This window comes from Myotis nattereri (genome assembly GCF_964212035.1).
Source record: "Myotis nattereri genome assembly, chromosome: 3".
NCBI classification, from domain to species: domain Eukaryota; kingdom Metazoa; phylum Chordata; class Mammalia; order Chiroptera; family Vespertilionidae; genus Myotis; species Myotis nattereri.
Window position 1 is genome coordinate 1444951 of NC_138077.1, and position 17205 is coordinate 1462155.

At 60.1% G+C, this 17205-nt stretch overlaps 2 protein-coding genes across 2 annotated transcripts in view; both read right to left on the bottom strand.

Annotated features, from left to right (window-relative positions):
• Positions 1 to 3969: 3969 nt before the first annotated feature.
• On the bottom strand, positions 3970 to 10163 carry LOC308516274 (cilia- and flagella-associated protein 298-like). The gene is given in 9 exon segments (XM_081087171.1): positions 3970 to 4255; positions 4525 to 4620; positions 5350 to 5481; positions 6204 to 6362; positions 6684 to 6751; positions 8323 to 8490; positions 9333 to 9443; positions 9446 to 9454; positions 9879 to 10163. Coding segments are annotated over 9 exon segments (993 nt in total). The 5' UTR covers positions 10018 to 10163; the 3' UTR covers positions 3970 to 4144.
• Positions 10164 to 12207: 2044 nt separating this feature from the next.
• Positions 12208 to 17205, bottom strand: part of SYNJ1 (synaptojanin 1) — a 60004-nt gene continuing 55006 nt past the window's right edge. Inside the window, exon 30 of the mRNA XM_081087172.1 lies at positions 12208 to 14949. Within this exon, the coding sequence (XP_080943298.1) occupies positions 14158 to 14949 (792 nt within the window). The 3' untranslated portion in view covers positions 12208 to 14157. The remainder of the gene's footprint in view (positions 14950 to 17205) is intronic.

Genomic DNA, 17205 nt, shown 5'->3' on the forward strand with positions numbered 1-17205 from the left:
AAGTCAGATGGTTAAATAAAAAGTGCAAATTAGCCCTCGCTGGTGTGGCTCAATGGACAGAGTGTCGGCCTGCGGACTGAGGGGTCCTGGGTTCGATTTCGGCCAAGGGCACAGGCCCGGATCGCAGACTCCATCACCAATAGGGGGCGTGCAGGAGGCAGCCGATCAGCGATTCTCTCTCCTCATGGATGTTTCTATCCCTCTCTCTTCCTCTCTCTGAAATCCATAAAACGTCGCCGCTCTCCTTGGCAGAGACGCCTGGAGAGTGACCGTGAAGGCCAGGCTCAAACGTGGACTGCTCTGGCTCTCAGGGTTTGGTGCTGAGACGCGGCCGTGTGCGGGAGATGGGTCAGTGGTTCCAGCCTCGGACCCCTGTCCCTTGTGTGAGGGCTGCGCTCCATGCGTGCAGAGTGAACAGCTCGGTCCGCATGTCCACGCTCTGCCTCCACCCCCAGGCGGCCAGCGCTCCACTGGCCTCGGGAGGCAGCCCCGCTCACCGCCCGAGCTCGGCACCAGGAGGGAAGGGTGCACAGGCAGCCGGGCCTGGCAGGCGCTTACACTGACCCCGGCCTCACCTGCTCGCGCCCCCCCCCCCCCCCCCCCCCGCACATACGCACAGACACATGGTCACCTCCTCGGGCTCCCGCGTCAGGAAGCAGCCGGCTGAGCTGAGCTCTGGGCCACGCGGCTCAGCCTGCTCTGCACGCCGTCAGCGGTCCTGAGGCGACAGGGCAGCCAGCTGGGGGGCGGGGGGTGGGGGGAAGCCGGGAGTATTTCTCGAGCCTCTGGAACCCCCGCACTTGGCCTGTGGGCAGCTCGGTGTGATGCCCCGTGAAGTTGAACTGACAGGGGCCTTGGCCACCTGGGCTGGGGAGAGGGGTTGGGGAGCTGATCACACCCAGGGGGCCTCCCCCAGGTGCCTCCCTGTTGGCCATGCAGGGCTCCGAGGCCAGCGCCAGGGGGGCCTGCGGAGTGGGGGGGCGGGGGGGGCACTGGCTTCCCCTCCGCCCGGCCTCGCAGTGGCGGCCCGAGGCCTGCAGGGCAACCTCACTTTCCTGAAAAGAATCGGCATCGCCTCCCTCCGTCCCTCATCAGACCTGTTGAAAAGTAGCCGTTCCTTCCTGAGCCCCGCTTTCACTCTCCTTTAATTTTCTTTAAAAAGGAGAGAGAAGAAAGGCGCCGGGCATGAAACTTCAAGGTTTGGCCGAAACCCAGAGGGAATATTCATTTCAGCAAAATCCACTCCGCCCGCGTCAAGGTGTGAGTGTGAAACGCCCCTTCAGCCTGAAGTTCCCCCTTCCTGCGCGTGGAGGGGGGGCCGCGGAATGTCGGGGGGACACATGGGCGCCCAGGAACGTGACTCCCGAAACAGAGAGCGGGTGGTTACGGAGACGGGCTCCTGGGGGGGAGGGGGAGCTGCCGGGCTGGTGTGAACATGAGACCCGGGAGGGGTCGGCGGCCTCGCCCGCCCCGTGGGTCCCAGCTTGTCCCCGGCTCTGCTGGGGGAGGGGGTGTCACTAGTTGTCACCTGCGCCCTGATTGCAGCTGGCGGCGGTGTGACTGCCTCTCACACGGGTGCCTCGTGGGGCGGGGGCGGGGGATCCATCAGCGCCTTCCAATTCCGGCCCGGCAGCCCCGGCAGCACCGACAGAGCGTCTGCGCTCCGCTCTGGGGAGCGGCCGGGAAGGCTCCCTTTCACTGCTCGCTGTTCATCCCTCCTCCCGGCCTCCGGTGGCTGTTGAGGGACAAGCAGAGCACATGTGTCTGTGCGTGTACCTCTGTGTGCATGTATCTGTGTGCATGTATGTATGTGCACGTGTCTGTGTGCACACGTGTGTGCATCTCTGCGCATGTTCCCATGGGTGCATGCATCTCTGTGTATGCACGTGTGTGTTCATCTGTGTGCGCATGTCTGCGTGGCTGTGTCTGTGGTCACGTGGGGCCATTTCAACGATAAATGGAAATCGGACACTGAATGTGTCGTCGCGTCAGGGGTGAGGGCCGGCCTGTCGGGGTGGCTCCCTCTCGGCAGAGGCCACGCCCCAGAGACTAGGCAGCAGGGGGCCGGTCACAGCCGCGGGGGGCGAGGCGGGGCACCAGCCAGTGAAGCAAGCGGGTGGGGGGTGCTCAGGGCGGCCCCGGGAGGGACGGCCGCTCCGTTGGTGGGAACGTGAGGCGCATTGATGGCCATCCTCACGCCGCTGCGGGGGGACCACACCATGGCCCGCGGGGCTGCTCCACTGCCGGCCCATCCGCAGGGCCCCAGGCCTGGGCTTTCCCTCCAGAACGAAGACTTTGGCCTGAACTCTGAGGTCAGAGGGGAGCCCTGCAGGCGACCAAGGCTGGAGGGCCTCTCATTCCCTGGTCCCCCCAGGATGAAACCCCCTCCTCTGATCTTCGGGGCGCCCACCACGGTGCGAGTCTTCACAGCCTGATCCAGTCACAGAAGCAATGAGGTGGCTTGTACCCCCCTCTGCCCCCCGCTGTCTGCTCCGTCCCAGCTCGGCCCAGCGGGACGGGCAGCGGGGGGTCGGTTGCCCCTGCCCAGGGCTGAGGAGCAGGAGAGGAGTGGGCGGGCCGGCAGGCACAGGGCCTGCTTGGCTCACCGGGTTCCGGCAGCCGGGCCTGGGCCCTGCCCTTCTCCCAGCCTCCCGGACGCCCCGAGCTCCGCAGGCCCCGGGCCCTTCCGCTGCTGCTGGCGTGTATCAGTCCTCCTGTGGTCGATCAGCAGCGGGCTCCCGGGACTCGGCAGGACGAGACTGGAGGCCGCGTCCACCCGGAGCCGAAGGCCGTGAGACTCCCCGCGCCTTGTCCGTCTCCCAAGGCGAGTGGTGTGCTGAGGTGCTCCTGTATTTCATTCTAACTCCTCAGCAGTGGCCTTGTAGCCCTGGCCGGTGGCTCAGTGGTTAGAGCGTTGGCCCAAGCAGTTAGGACCAAAGGGTTGTGGGTTCGAATCCCGATCAAGGGCACGTACCTAGATTCCTGGTTCGATCCAAGGCCCTGGTCCGGGTCCGTGTGGGAGGCAACCAGTGTGTCTCTCACATCGATGTTTCTCTCCCCTTCCCTTCCACTCTCTCTAAAAGGCATCAATGGGAAAATGTCAATGGGTGAGGCTCCCTGCATCCCCCCCCCCCCCCCCAGTGGCCTCCCGAGCGCGGTCTGCAGCGCGCCCTGGCCCTGATGCTTCGGGCCCACGTGGAGGAGCGTGGGTTCACCCTCTGGCGTGAAACGAATGAGTAAAATGTATGAAACAACGTCTTCAAGTCACTGGACGGTGGACAAGGAGGCCAGGGCTCGGGCCGCAGGGGCGGACATCCCAGGGGAGCCGGAGCCGGTGGGTAACAGGATGGAAGCCGGGAGCCGAGGGCCCAGGGAGACCACGCGGCTGGAGCACCCAGGACGGGGTGAAGGACAGGACAGGCGCACGGGCACCCGCTGGCCTCCCAGCCGAGGCCCAGGGCTGCGAACCGGCTGCGTCCCGTCCACGGGGTCCCAGTACTGACCCTCCCAGTGACGAGCCTGGGCTGGCGGTGGGGCCGGGTCTGCGTCCAGGGAAGTGTCCACTTCCCACGCTCGGGAGACTGAGCTGAGAGCAGGAAGGGGGGGAGCAGGGGGGAGAGCAGGGAGCTGAGTTGGGGGGTGGGGGGTGGGGACACTGCCTGGGGACGCGTCAGGTTCCGGGTCAGACGGCACCGACGGCCCCTCCACCTGGTGGAGCCTCAGCGGGGAGGTGACCTTCACCTCTGACCTGAGCTGCCAGGCTCCAGCCTCGGACAGACCTGCAGCCCAAGAAAACGGGAGGCGACGGCGCCCTCTAGTGGCCACGGATGCTGAGCTCTGCTCCAGGGCAGCGGCTGAGAGCAGAGGCTGAGAGCAGAGGCCAGGCCCCGCAGGACGGACAGACGGAGGGACCCCAGGAGGCCCCCACAGGCAAACAGCCCGGGAGGCCAGGCAGACTCCGAGGACGTGTTTAAGTTCTATGACCTTTAATACATTTTATCGTAAAAACTCAAACTCAGAAACTAGGAAACCTGGAAATCCCAACGTCCTTCCGTCTGTCGTGAGGGCTGTGCGACCGTCACCTTCATCACTGTTGCTATGGTTACTGCTTGCCTACAGAGAGGAGCTAGGGCTTCTAGAAGCTTCATCTTGGTCTCCACCTGATGTCCTTCACGCCTTGAAAATGTCTTTTCAGAGCAGTGTTGTCGGCCCACGGAGAGTTCAAACACGAGTCGTCATCATTTTCCTCCAGTTTCTGGAAAGAAATGTTTTATTGAGACGGAAGATGAGCCTGTAACCTCCTCCAGCCCAAGCAGGACGCTTCCGGACTCTATGGGGGGCGCGGGGCGGAGGGCGGGGGGGGGGGAGGGGCTGGCAGGACCCACAGCCCAGGAGAGGCCGAAGCTCTGGAAAGCCCCCCTGCAGCACTGCTGACCCCTGGGGGAAGCGAGTGTGTGTGTGTGTGTGTGTGTGTACACGTGTGTGCATGTGCATGTACATGTGTGTGGGCACGGGCTCCCGCACCTTGAGCTCCTCCTGCCGGCGGTGGTAGAACAGCATCAGCTGCTTCTGCTCCTCGCTGCTGATCACCGGCTCCCGGGCGGGCGCGCCCTGCCCCCTCTGCGAAGACGGGAGAGCACGGTTAGGCCTGCGTCAGGGACGGCCAGGAGGTGACAGTGAGCGTGTCACCTGCAGAGGTTACTAGGTCGACCGCAAGTCCCATGGAGGACAGACCAGGGCTGGCCCCCGTCAGCCTGCCGCCCAGGGGGAGGGCAGATGGGGGATGGTTGGGTGCCGCGGCCACAACCGCCCTGCAGCGCCGACCCTCCTCCCAGACGGCAGCACCTGGGGGCTGGGCCGGGCGCTCAGGCGGCTGTGCATTTCGACAAGTATTTTCACTATTATGGCCCTGGTTCTTTAAAAAAAATATATATGTCTTATTGGTTTCAGAGAAGAAGGGAGAGGGAGAAAGATCAATAATGAGAGAACCACTGATCGGCTGCCTCCTGCACGCCCCACACTGGGGATGGAGCCTGCAGCCCCGATATGTGCCCGTGACTGGAATTGAACCTGGGACACTTCAGCCTCAGGCCGATGCGATGCGCTATCCACTGAGCCAGACCGTTAGGGCAGCCACGGTCTTAACGTTGAAACGAACATGGCAGCCCGTCCCCAGGAGAACAGCTCCAGACGCTGTCAATTGCTCCGATTCCCTCCAGTCGGGGGGGGGATGAAGGGGAAGTTTGCCTGAAGTCCAGGCCAACGGCGTTAAGAAGCTTCAACATGGAGACTCGTCCTAACGTGGGTCAGTGTGAAAGTGAATGGGAAACGGCACGTGGACGCGCTCACCTGCTGAATCTTGACGATGATCTTGGTCTTCTCGTTCCGGCCCACGTAGTCCGACAGCGTCTTCGTCCTCCGCAGCTCCTTGGCGGCCCACCACAGCTGCGCGTCCGGCTCCGCGATGACGCTCAGTGCGGCCTGGGCCGCGGGAGAACCGCTCAGGTCAGAGGACACACGCGCACGCGGTCTCCCCGGCGCCGGGAGCCAGGCCGGTGCCCTGTGAGCGTGCGGCCGGCTTCCAGGACCTGCCCTCCTGCCCGCGCCCCGGGGGCACGGACTCCCCACCTCAGGGCCCTCCTCGGTGAGCGCCCTCCGTCAGTTTCAGCCCTGACGCTGAACTCCCTGCGCAGGGAAGGGGCGAGCCCTGTCCCATCTGCAGCCTCATCGGGATGCATGGCCCCTCGGAACGGAGTGAGGCGGCCGGGGATCCGCCGGGTCTTCAGTGGACCAGTGGGGTGTCTGCCGGCTCCTGTGCACCCCCCTGTGGGAGATGCTCAGGGAACGCTCTCCCCACAGAACAAGGAAGAAACGAGACAGAAAGGGGAGAAAAGAACACGAAACAAGCGGAAGGGCTGGAACAGAGTTCACGCAGAGGGACCTAAACGTTGGGTGCAAACAGGCACAAGGTAGGGTTCCGGCTTCCGGTGGCCCCCAAAAGGCAACGTCTCAGTTCCTGCCGAGGGGCAGCCTCCCAAGCCTCTCTCCACCCGGGTGTGAGCCACGCCCTCGGCCGTGCACACCACCCTCTGGCCCCCCTCCCCCCAGTTCAGAGCTCCCCTCTGAGCAAAAGCTGCCCCCGGAAGAGGAGGGTGAAGGCCGGGCCCTGCTCGGGGTGAGCTCGCTGGCGGAGAGCCACACACCTGAGTTCCCGACAAGTCTTCCTTATTTTCAAACTCCATCCGGATGGGGTCGTAGGGCGGCAAGCCCATGGGATACACAATCATCACTGCCCCCCGCAGCTGGTCCAGGGCGTCCTGCACCATCTCCATGGTAACACAGACACCGGCTTCCACTTGTTTCTGAAAGCGGCAGCCCATCAGGTCACAGGCACCGATCCAGCTCCTGGACCCAGCGCGGGCCACCTCGGGGCTGGCTGCTGGCTTCTCAGTTCATCCCAGGGCGGAGGGAGGAGGCAGCACGGCCTCATGCCCACGGGCTCCACAGGGAGCCACCTACTCGAGCCGCGCATCCTGCTGACTGGGGACGGGAGGGGCAGGGCGAACGGCTGTGCCATGGGAGGAGAGGAGGCCAGGGCCCCTCACTCGCCCCTGGAGGCTTAAAGGCAGCAGGAAAGGGAGGCTGGTGGGCGGGGACTCGGCTGCCTCACAGGACAGGCTCACCTTGGAGATCATCGCTTTGGCTTCTTCTATCGTCTTCTTCAGGACGTCCTTCATCTTTTCGTTTGGAGCTGCAGAAACAGGGAGGGGGAGACGCCACCGTTAACACGTAACACGCTCCGAACGTCCCAGCCTTCGTCGGAGGCGGGAGCAGGCGACATGAGACGAAACCCGGCTTCGTGGGGGCAGGGGGGGGTGCGAAGGGACCGATGGCTGGCCGTGCAGACGGGTGGGTGCTCCACGCACAGGGGCAAAGGCACACAGAGCAGGAGCTGTGAGGCCCAGCACACATTTCAGCCGCGTGGTGAGTCTCTCTGGCCACCACTCAGTGTGACGGCAGCCACAGGCGCTGCTGAGACGGGTGGGGGGCGAGGGGGGCAGCTTTACAGAAGCAGGTGCAGTGGGGCTGGGCTCGGGGCCCAGAGCTGCTCAGCCCTAACGGGGAAAAAGTCATAACTTGAAAAACAACGGAGAGGGAACGTCCAGACCGAAGGGAGACGGGCAGTGTCACTCCTCACGGTCGTGGGAACAGTGCTAACGAGACACGGAAAGCACCGGACACGCAGAGCGCTGTCTTCAGGACTGTTTTTTCACTGATGCCATTCCTTCAAAACGCAAACTCTCCAGGGTGAGAGCGAGTTTAGGCCTGAACAGGTATGGAAGCCAACCAGCCACTTCCCAGGCCGAGGCACAGGAAGTGCTAGAAATTCCTATTATCCCCCAAACACGTGTTTACATATGAAATGAAAAACATACGTGTCTAGGTGAGCACACGCACACGAGGCTAGGTGAGCGCACGCACACGTCTGGGTGAGTGTGCGTACATGTCTAGGTGAGCACACGCCTCTAGTGAGCGCGCACATACTAGTACACGTCTAGGTGAGCGGGCAGAGACCACGCGTGCAGGACGTGTTATATCTCTTTGCTCCTGTGTTGGGCGCAGCGGACAGTGTTTGCTGGTGACACTCATGTAACTGCTGCTGCTGGGCAGGTGCAGGAGTCACCGCCCCTCGTCATCAGACCCGCAGGCTCAGCCACCCACTGACCGGGCGCGTCCTGTCCTGGGTGCACCCGAGCGGGTGACGGAGACCCAGAGCTGTCACTGCCTCTTTCCCACAAACCTCTACGTCAGCGGTTCTCAACCTGTGGGTCGCGACCCCTTTGGCGGTCGAATGACCCTTTCACAGGGGTCGCCTAAGACCATCCTGCAGATCAGATATTTACATGACGATCATAACAGTAGCAACATGACAGTTATGAAGTAGCCACGAAAATCATTTTATGGTTGGGTCACCACATGAGGAACTGTATGGAAAGGGCCAGAAGGCTGACAACCACTGCTCTAAATGAAGCCGGTTCTGCCCATCGTAACAAAACACCCTCCATACGTTTTCAGAGATTCCCCCCAAAACTCAGGCTGTACCATACGAAATCGCCAATGTTCAACCATTTGTGACCCACAACAATGGCAACTGCACATGGCTCATCCGAAATGTTACCAGCCAGCTGCGGTGAGGGAGACCGGCGCTTTCCTCACCCCTAACCCACCGGGGCCAGTGCTCCTGGCTTCGCGGACACGCTGAGCTCCGCGCCTCAACACGCCCACGGCCGTGGGTCAGGCCCGCGGCGGAAGAGCGATTACCGTGGCCGTTCCTGCGCCCGACGTCGTCCTTCTTGAACACGGCGCCTCCGCTGGGCACGCACTTCTCGCCCCACTCGTCTCTGAGCTTCAGCTCCTCAATCTGCTCGTCCGTCAGGCCTTGCATGTTCGGAGGCAGAAACACGCCGTGTTCCGCCAGCTCCTCCATTTCTTACAAAAGAGAAAGACAGCACGTGTGCCCGATCGGCAGGACACCCGGCGCCTCCTCGGTGAGGGGTCTGCCGGTGGCTCAGCTGCCGGACGAGTGCCAGCCCCTATGAGACCTTTCGCACATGACCTTCCCGTCCGGGAGCTCGCCCGGTCCCGGTGCCGGCGGCGGGCCGAGCGTGGCCTGTGCGCTGTGCTGTGCTCCCCGGGGCTCGGGAGGCACAGGCTGAAGTTCGCCGCCGTCTGCACACCCCCCCACGGGCGCCCCTCCCGGTGACTTCCCAACACCCACCTCCCCCGCTACAGCTGTGGCCCGAGGTCGGCTCAGGTCCGGCCGCTGTTTCACAGACGACTTGAGAAAAACACTTTACGAGTCATTTATGCGAACCCACCAGCGGGAGGACTGCAGGCAGCTGGCAGCTGGGAGTGGAGACAGGGCCAGTCCCGGTTCTACTCAGCGGCGGCTTTATGTTTTCTATTCCACGGTCCCTCCCAAACTGTCCGCATTGGAACCTGACGGTATTTCCTTCCTTCTTCCTCCCTCTCTCCCCCCTCCCTTCCCCCTGAACTGGAAAGGGGCCCAGGGACCGCGGGGCCGCAGGCGGTGGAACTGACCCCCCGGTGGTCATGACCCCCCGCCGGAGCCCCGGGCGCCGCCCCCGCGCTGTCTGGCTCAGGCCAGGCCCGTCCGGCCGGCGGTGGACAATGGCCACGCGTAGCGTAAACGCAGGGACACTAGTGCTCTACGTGCCCACACTCGGCGCCACATTTTCAACGGCCATTTTATAAAAATAAGTCGAGTCCCCTTTCTCCCCCAAATGCTTTAATTTTAAAATAACATTTACTGTGGAGCTTGTTTTGGGATAAGGACATTTTACGGATAAGCGGTAAGTATTCTTCATAAAGACAGACCACGCCCCTTCCGGCGCTCCCCAGGGCACCCCAGCTCCGTGCTCTAGGAAGGCAGCTACGGAATTAAAATGAAATACATTCAAATGCCGCTCCGGGGCCCCTGCGGCCGGTGGACCCCTTAGGGGCGGCGCAAGCGGGGCCAGTGCCCTCGGACGGCGCCGCCCAGTGTGCGGAGGCGGCGACCAGGACATCGCGCGGGGTGGGGGGTTGGGGGGGAGGCCCCGCGGGCCTGGCTCGCACCCTGGGGGGCGGCCCGGGCCGGTCTCCCACCGCAAAGTGCTCTACTCGGGCCCCCAACACCGTCTCTCTCTTCAAACGCCCGCGCTCGCCCCGTCCCACCTGCTCTTCGCCCGGCCTCTGGGGTCCCGCCTGGGCTCTTCCCTCTCCACCCGGAGGCTCCAGGGGGCCCCCCGCAGCGCCCCAACCCTGGCCGAGACACCCAGGGCCTCCTCGGCCCCCGGCCCCGCCGCAGGCCGCACCTGAGCAGACGCGCTGCACCTTGAGCCGCGCGTTGTAGACGCGGGCCGCCTGCTCCGTGAGCGCCCCGAGCCCCGCGCTCCCCGGCGCCCGCAGCAGGAACTGGCTCTCGTCGCCGCGCTTCACGTGCAGCAGCACCATGGCCGCCCCTCCGCCCGCGCGGGCCGCCGCCGCCCGACGAACCGCCGCGCCGTCCGGAACCCAGGCTCCGGGGCCGCGGGGTCGCGGGAACTGCACTGGCTCCCGGAAGTGACTGTTGCCAGGAGCAACGAAGAAACACAGCGTCTTGGGGGGGGGGGGGCGGGGAGCGGGGAGCGGCTGCTCCAGTCCAAACCCGGGTCGGGAGGCTCAGTGCGCGGGGAGCCGGCGACCAGGCCTGGGCCAAGCGCCGCCGCCGAGACACGCACGGAGCCGCGGCCCGACCAGCCGGCGGGCTCGCCCCGCCTCCGGAAGTGACTGTTGTCCGGGCAACGCTCCCAACAGACGGAGCCGCGGGGGCAGCGGTTCGTCCAGTGAGTCCACTCGCCCGGGCCGAGTCCCGGAGGACGGACGGGCGGAGGCTGTCGGGTCGGAGCGGGCGGGAGGTGAGCGCGGGCAGGTCCGGCCCCACGACACCTTCCTCGCGCCCCGGTTCAGCAGCACTTCCGCCCCCTGCAGCACCGACTTCCGGAAACGCCCCGCTGCTTCCGGTCCGGACGCTCGGGTAGCGAGCGCGGCGACCCGGTGGTGGCCGCTCCGCTGGTCCGGCCCCCAGGCGCCGGGGACGTGTCCGTAGCTCCAGGGGCGGCCGCCCGAGTCGCCTGGCCGGCGGGGCCGGTCACGGTGGCCTCGCAGCTTCTGCGCCGCGAGTGACCGAGAGAAGCGGCCGCCACGAGCCGGGACGAGGCGCCTGCACATAGGGCGCCAGGGAAGCGGGCGGGCGCCGCTGCCTGCGTCCCTGGCAGCCAGGCTCCCCCCTGGTGTCCCCCGGGAGCGGCCACGCCGCGGTGAACGGACTGGAAGATTCCCAGCGCCTGCCACGCCCCTTCGGAAGCTGGGGCTCCCCCCCCCCAATCCGCACCCTGGCGGGCGGGGCAGGGGAGGGGTGGCCTCAGGCCCGGAGCAGGCGGGGCGCTCACGGGGCCAACTCCTCTCCCCTCGCGGGGACCAGCGGGATCCTTGGCGATCAAGGAAGCGGACTGTTGACACACGCTCTGCTCCGGAGGGCTCTCCAGAGACCTGTGCGGAGTGAAACGGTTACATGCCGTGTGGACCCATGTCTGTGTTTTTAAAAGTATATTTTTATTTCAGATTGGGAGAGAGAGGGAGAGAAACATCAGAGATGAGGACCATGGGTCGGCTGCCTCCTGCACAACACACACTGGGGATGGAGCCCTCAACCCGGTTATGTGTCCTGACCAGGAATCCAACCGTGACCTCCTGGTTCATAGGTGGATGCTCAACCACTGAGCCATGCTGGCCAGAATCCATTTATATAAAATTCTCCAAGTGGCAAAAATTACAGAAACGGAGAATAGATTAGTGGTTACCAGAAGTTATGGACAAGGGGAAGGGTGATGGGACTGGAGGATGTGGGAAAAGGGCAGTGTGAGGGAGAACCTTTGCAGAGATGAAAATGTTCTGTACCCATGCCATATCCTGTTTGGGGTGCTGTACTAGAGTTGTGCAAAATGCATCCACTAGGGACAACTGGGTAAAGGGTACCTGGGATCTTTTATTTCTTACAACTGCATATATATATTAATAAAAGGGTAATATGCTAATTAGACCAGGCATCTTCTGGACAAAGCCATGGTGGGGTGGGGGGGGCAAAGCAGAGGCGGTCTGGGGCAATCAGGCCAGCACGGGAGAACAGTTAGGGGTGATTAGGCAGGCAGGGGAGCAGTTAGGGGCATCAGGCCAGCAGGCAGAGTGGTTAGGGGTGATCAGGTGGGCAGGCAGGCGAGCGGTTAGGAGCCAGCAGTCCCAGATTGTGAGAGGGACGTCTGACTGCTACAAGGATCAGGCCTAAACCGCAGTCGGACATCCCCCAAGGGGTCCTGGATTGGAGAGGGTGCAGGCCAGGCTGAGGGACACCCCCCTGCCCTGTGCATGAATTTCATGCACTGGGCCTCTAGTATACAGAATAAGTGCACGGGCTTCTTGATGATGATCACTAATCTCAATATCTTTCTTCTCAGAGTATTGAGAAGTAAAATGGATGAAAATAAGATCTTGAACAAAAATACCTGATTTGACAACAAGAGTTAATCCTAACTTGTACATGTCAAGTAAAGGTCAAGGAAGACAGCTGAGAAAAACTCTTCCCTTCTGAGCAACGTGGTCGATATGGTAAAGAAGGTCTATTTATTTCATATGACAGCACATCTCACAGGATATGTACAGAATGTATACCACTGACTGTAATATATACTTCTATAAAGTAGTTATAAATATCATAGGCCACATAAGCAATAAAGTTCTTACATATAAACAGCAATCTATTATCGAGAACAAAGAATTCACAGAGAGCCTTAGTGTCTAAATCCTGCTCTGCTTTTAATAGAACTGGTGGGTATTTCAGTAAGACACAGAATAATGGCCAGTTATTGGCAGCGTACCTTTAACTTCCGTAGCTTTGTGCACTTTCAGCAACTTGCCGAATATAGTTTCTGATAAAGGCCACGGTGCCGCACGGTGTGTGTGTTTCAGGCAGTAGTTCAGGTTCCCCGGGAGACTGCTCACGGAGCCGCTGTTGTGGGTAAGGAACTGTTTGTCTAATAGAGAGCAAATACCACACACTAATCACATAGAAGCTAAAGCCACAGTTGGGACAAGTTAGTTCACATTTGAAGCATATCGCTGAGAGGAATACTGCCGTTTAAGGTATACTGATGCTGAAATGCTTAGAACCCCGAAAAGCACAACAGAAAACTCACAAGTTCCTGGCTGTTAACAGGATGACTTCTGTAAATAGAGTGTGATAGCATTTAAGCATCTAGGGAAGAGCTTTGCCTATGGATTTGCCTTCTGTGGGGAAGTACAATGCCGTTCTGTGCTTTTCCACGTTCTTCCCACGGACCCTGCTTCCTGCCACCCCCCACGCACATCAGTGAGGTCCAATGAGGACGCGGGGTGTCGGTGGACACACACAGCGCTCTATAGAAAGGAGCGCTAACGTAAGTCTTATGGGTACAGATGACTTTCGCTTAAACTGACAACAAAACCACTGCTCACGGATTTTCTGACTGGGATTGCTTAATGATATCAAAAGACTACATTCTTAAAAATTCCGTGTACTTCAGAAAACGAACAGAAGCACGGTCAGTGGGTGCAGCCGAGCAGGAGAGGAAATCCGCGGCCAGGAGGCGCCGGAGAGCTTCCAGCAGCTCTGGTGGGCCCCAGCCCCTCCGGGCAGCCCCAGTTCAGAGCAAGCCGCTCCCCCTGCTCGCCCTGCTGAGGAAGCCTGGAGCAGGGACTGGGGGTGGAGGAGGCAGCAGGCAGCACACACCGTCACGTACAGAGAGAGAGGGCACTTGGCGCTGAATTCCTCCCTGAACCCCTGGCCTGTGCCTCGCAGACATGGCCATCGGCTCCTGGGAAAGGGCTGGAGTGTGCGGGACAGTGTGCTTCCAGCTGCCAGGAGCCGTCCCAGAGGGAGGGCCCGGGGCCTGGAGTGGGGAGTGCCGAGGTGTGCGCGCACACGTGCAAGGAGAGAAAATGCTGTTTCAGGAGTAACGGTTATTTTAGTTTTGGAAAGAAAATTAATGTCCAAATTTCACTTACAGCGGTCCATCTGATAATGAAATACTGAAACAAGAACTCTCAGAACTTTTAGATACAGATTTGGTCTGAGTCACGCCCTAGAGTTTAGGTGAGTGTTAGACTGTGTGTGCGCATGTGTCACGCACTCTCTCTAGCAATGCCTCTCAGTCCGGTTCAGCGTCCACCCCGAGGACAGCTCTTCGGTGACTGCTCGTGAGGGCGGAGCCAGGCCCGCGGGGAGCTGCGAGTCTTTCTGAGATTCTTGGGGGCCTCACGAGGATCTGAGTGGGGTCTACTTCCCAGAGTAGTTCTGAGCACTTTTTATGGCTACTGCTCTCAGTTATCCAAACAGAACACACCAGAACTCCAGTTAATAATGAGAAGGGTTCCCCTATTTCCAATCTACACATACTCCACTCTGTACACGTGACAGTGGTACTTCTTGACATCAGTGCAGGAACAAGGACTATTGCACGTAACGAGTAACAGTGCTCGGTTCTCGCTCTGCCCGGCACACGGAGCGCTGTCCCCTGTGGGCTATCTTTCCGTGAAGTCTACAGCGGGAGCCACGGGGGCCAGAGCGGTGAAAGGGTCGGCTGGAGGGGCGGGGCCTGCGGGGAGCGCAGAACCGGGAGGCGGGGGTGGCCTCCGCGAGGGCAGCACACAGGTGGGAACACCTGTGCCTTGACACCAGTCATCTCCAAAGGTCACGCCTGGGCCGGAGGACGGGCCTGGCCGAGGGCCCAGGGAGTCTGGACAAGCTGCCTTCAACTTGGCTCTCACACCAAAGTCCTCCTCTTCCTCGAAGGTGACCCACCCCCTCGGGGGGCTGGCGCTCGCTGTGGCCGGGGCCTGCGGGTCGGAGCTGTCCTGGAAGCCGGGGGGCTGAGCAGGAGGCTTGCTGCTGCTCTGGCCCCGAGGCCCAGGAGGAGGGAGGGGAGGGCAGGGGACGGGCTCCACAGGCTGCGCTGCCGCCTCTGCATCCCTGGACGGGGCTCTGAATGGGTTCGTCCTGCTGGCGAAGAGGTCGGTGCCAGGGAAGGTCGGGGCAAATGGGTTCGGAGAGCAGCGCATGTTCTCCTGGGATTGGCTCCGCACGGGAAGTGGAGGCAGTGTCGGCATGCAGCTCACAGAACTCAAAATGCTGATGTTACTTGATGTTGCAGGAGGCAGGGGGACCACCCCCCTGGGGCCCGGGGTGAGGACAGGGGCGGGGTGCACGGGCGGCTGGGCCTGGGACACGGCCAGCAAACTAAGTGACAGGTCTTCAAACGGGTCGCTCTTTGACGGTGATTCCAGTCTGACCGCAGGGACGCCGTTGGGTCTCACCTGGAAAGAAACAGCACCGAACCGTCAGAAATACATTTAAAGCGACACATTCTCTGTCCCTGGTCCCTGAGCTGGCCCTGTCTCAACTGCTCTTGATTTGGGGGCAGGGATACAATTTAGAAAATAGGACGCAGCTTGTGTCCTGCTGCTCTGGTGGGTTAAGATAACACAGCTAACATCTCACTCTTGAAAAGCTCCCAGCTGAGGAAGCCCACTATAAATAGAGCTTATTTCGTTCATGCAAGTATTGATTTGGTAAAACGGAATGGTACGGGATTAGCCAATAGTTTGGTCATGCTCTTAGACGTCAGCACAAACTGGAGAACCCGCTGATGCTAAGCCCTGTAAAATTCAACACCATCTGTGATGAGGACGTGGTTTCACTCTTCTAAATCTGCGCTCAGGGCTCATGTGACCATGGAAAGGCAGCCGCAGGGATGAGCATGAAGACTGGCGCACGTGCATTCCTGAGCGAGCAAGGCGCCTCTCCTGCTCCGGGGATGGACGGCCCGGCATCCTTTGCTGTTTGATGCAGGTTCTCCTTTGTGGAACCAGCGGTGAGTGACGGGGTGACTCCTTAACTGACCTGCCTCATCTGTAAAAATGTCCCCCAACGCCCAGGTGTGCTTGTTAATCATCAGGCCCCGGTTCCTTGACCGCCATCACTTAGAAACCCACTTCTACGTGGTGTATTAACTATGACCGCAGCGCAGCTGAGCCGGCGTGGTCCGCGGTGCTGGCACACGCAGCTGTGCCCGGGCTGGAGGTCAGAGTCTGGGCCTCAGTGCCACAGTCGCTCGGGCCTGTGCACAGGACGCCGGGGAGGGGAGCGCAGCCGCACTGAGCTCGGCACCTTCTCCCAGGGAACAAGCTTCGACCCCAGCCACAGGCAGAGCAGCTCACCAGGCACTCGGTTTTCATGGGAAAGCAGGTGGATGGCGGGATGTTGACGCCTAACGTAAAACAACAAACAGGCCACTGGGTTGGCAAGAACAGGAGAGGAGAATTCCAGCTCAAGGCGCGCCATGTAACACAACGGAGCGCTGCCAACGTGAACTTAGCTGTTAAGCCGACAACTAAAGGCTCATGGCCGCTGCAAACCAGGGCGGCGGCCCCCCTCCCGCGTCCACGGGCCTCGCGAGCAGGGCCTCGGGCTGAGGACAGGGAGGGAAGTGAGCAGCTTCAAGTATATGAGTGTCTTATTCAGTTGGCCCACAGCATACTTTACACTTGAATAAGTGTGTTTTTCCTCAAACAATGACAATAAATTTGTAGAAAATGAGAGTGTGAACATGTCTGACTCTAAACTGTATTCTGAGTGAGTAAAGGTCAGCGAGCTCGTACATGGAAATTACTTCAGAGACAAATTGATCCGAGGCATCGGGAAGTCAGTCAACCCCATAGGCCAGTCACGCCTGGGTGGTTTATGGTTAACCCCACAAAGCAGACCAGGGCCCGGGCCGGTCTCCATGGCGACACCCAGTCCACACCAGACGCCACAGGGAGGACTGACGGGCCGAGCCCGCAGCCGGCGGCGTGTTCACAGAGAACGGTGTGGGAGGGACTTTAACTCACCCTGTTATGAAATTAACTTTCCATCTCTCTATCGAGTCTTCCTTACTAAAAACAATCTTGCAACTAAAATTATTTGAAAACATTTTTTTCCAAAAGAAACCCAAGAAAAAATTTAATTATGCCAAGAATCAATTTAGTTTTGCTAAATAGACTTTCATATACATAAAGCTTACCTTATTGAAGTTATAAGTTTTAGTCTTGTTAATTTTCATTAAAAAAAACAAAGCAAAATATCATAAAGCATAAACAAGAACTAAAATGGTTCCTAAAAATTCAAAACACTAAGAAAAAAAAGCAGGTTTGATGATATGAGAACAGAGTTTATTAATGTGACAGGTGGCTTTAAAAATGGGTGAAACTTAGATGTATGAAGCAGAAAATCCATACATCTATGCGCTACGACAGATGAGAAGCAGGTAGGAGGTTGAGAAACAGTCCGATACCTGTTACCCTGACGGCCGCTCCTGCTTGGAGAGAAGGAATAGACAGCAAAGGAAAGAGTTAGGAGGACGTCCGGAGACAGCAGCAACCCTCGCGATGCGCTCTCCAAGCCGTGACGTTTGCAGGTCACAGCGAGAGTGCAAGCAACAGTTCCAACTTACTTTGTCATTTTGAACAAAAAATGTGTTGCTGAATTAGGGCTCAAAGTTCAATTTTATCTGAGGTTGATTACTAATCAAC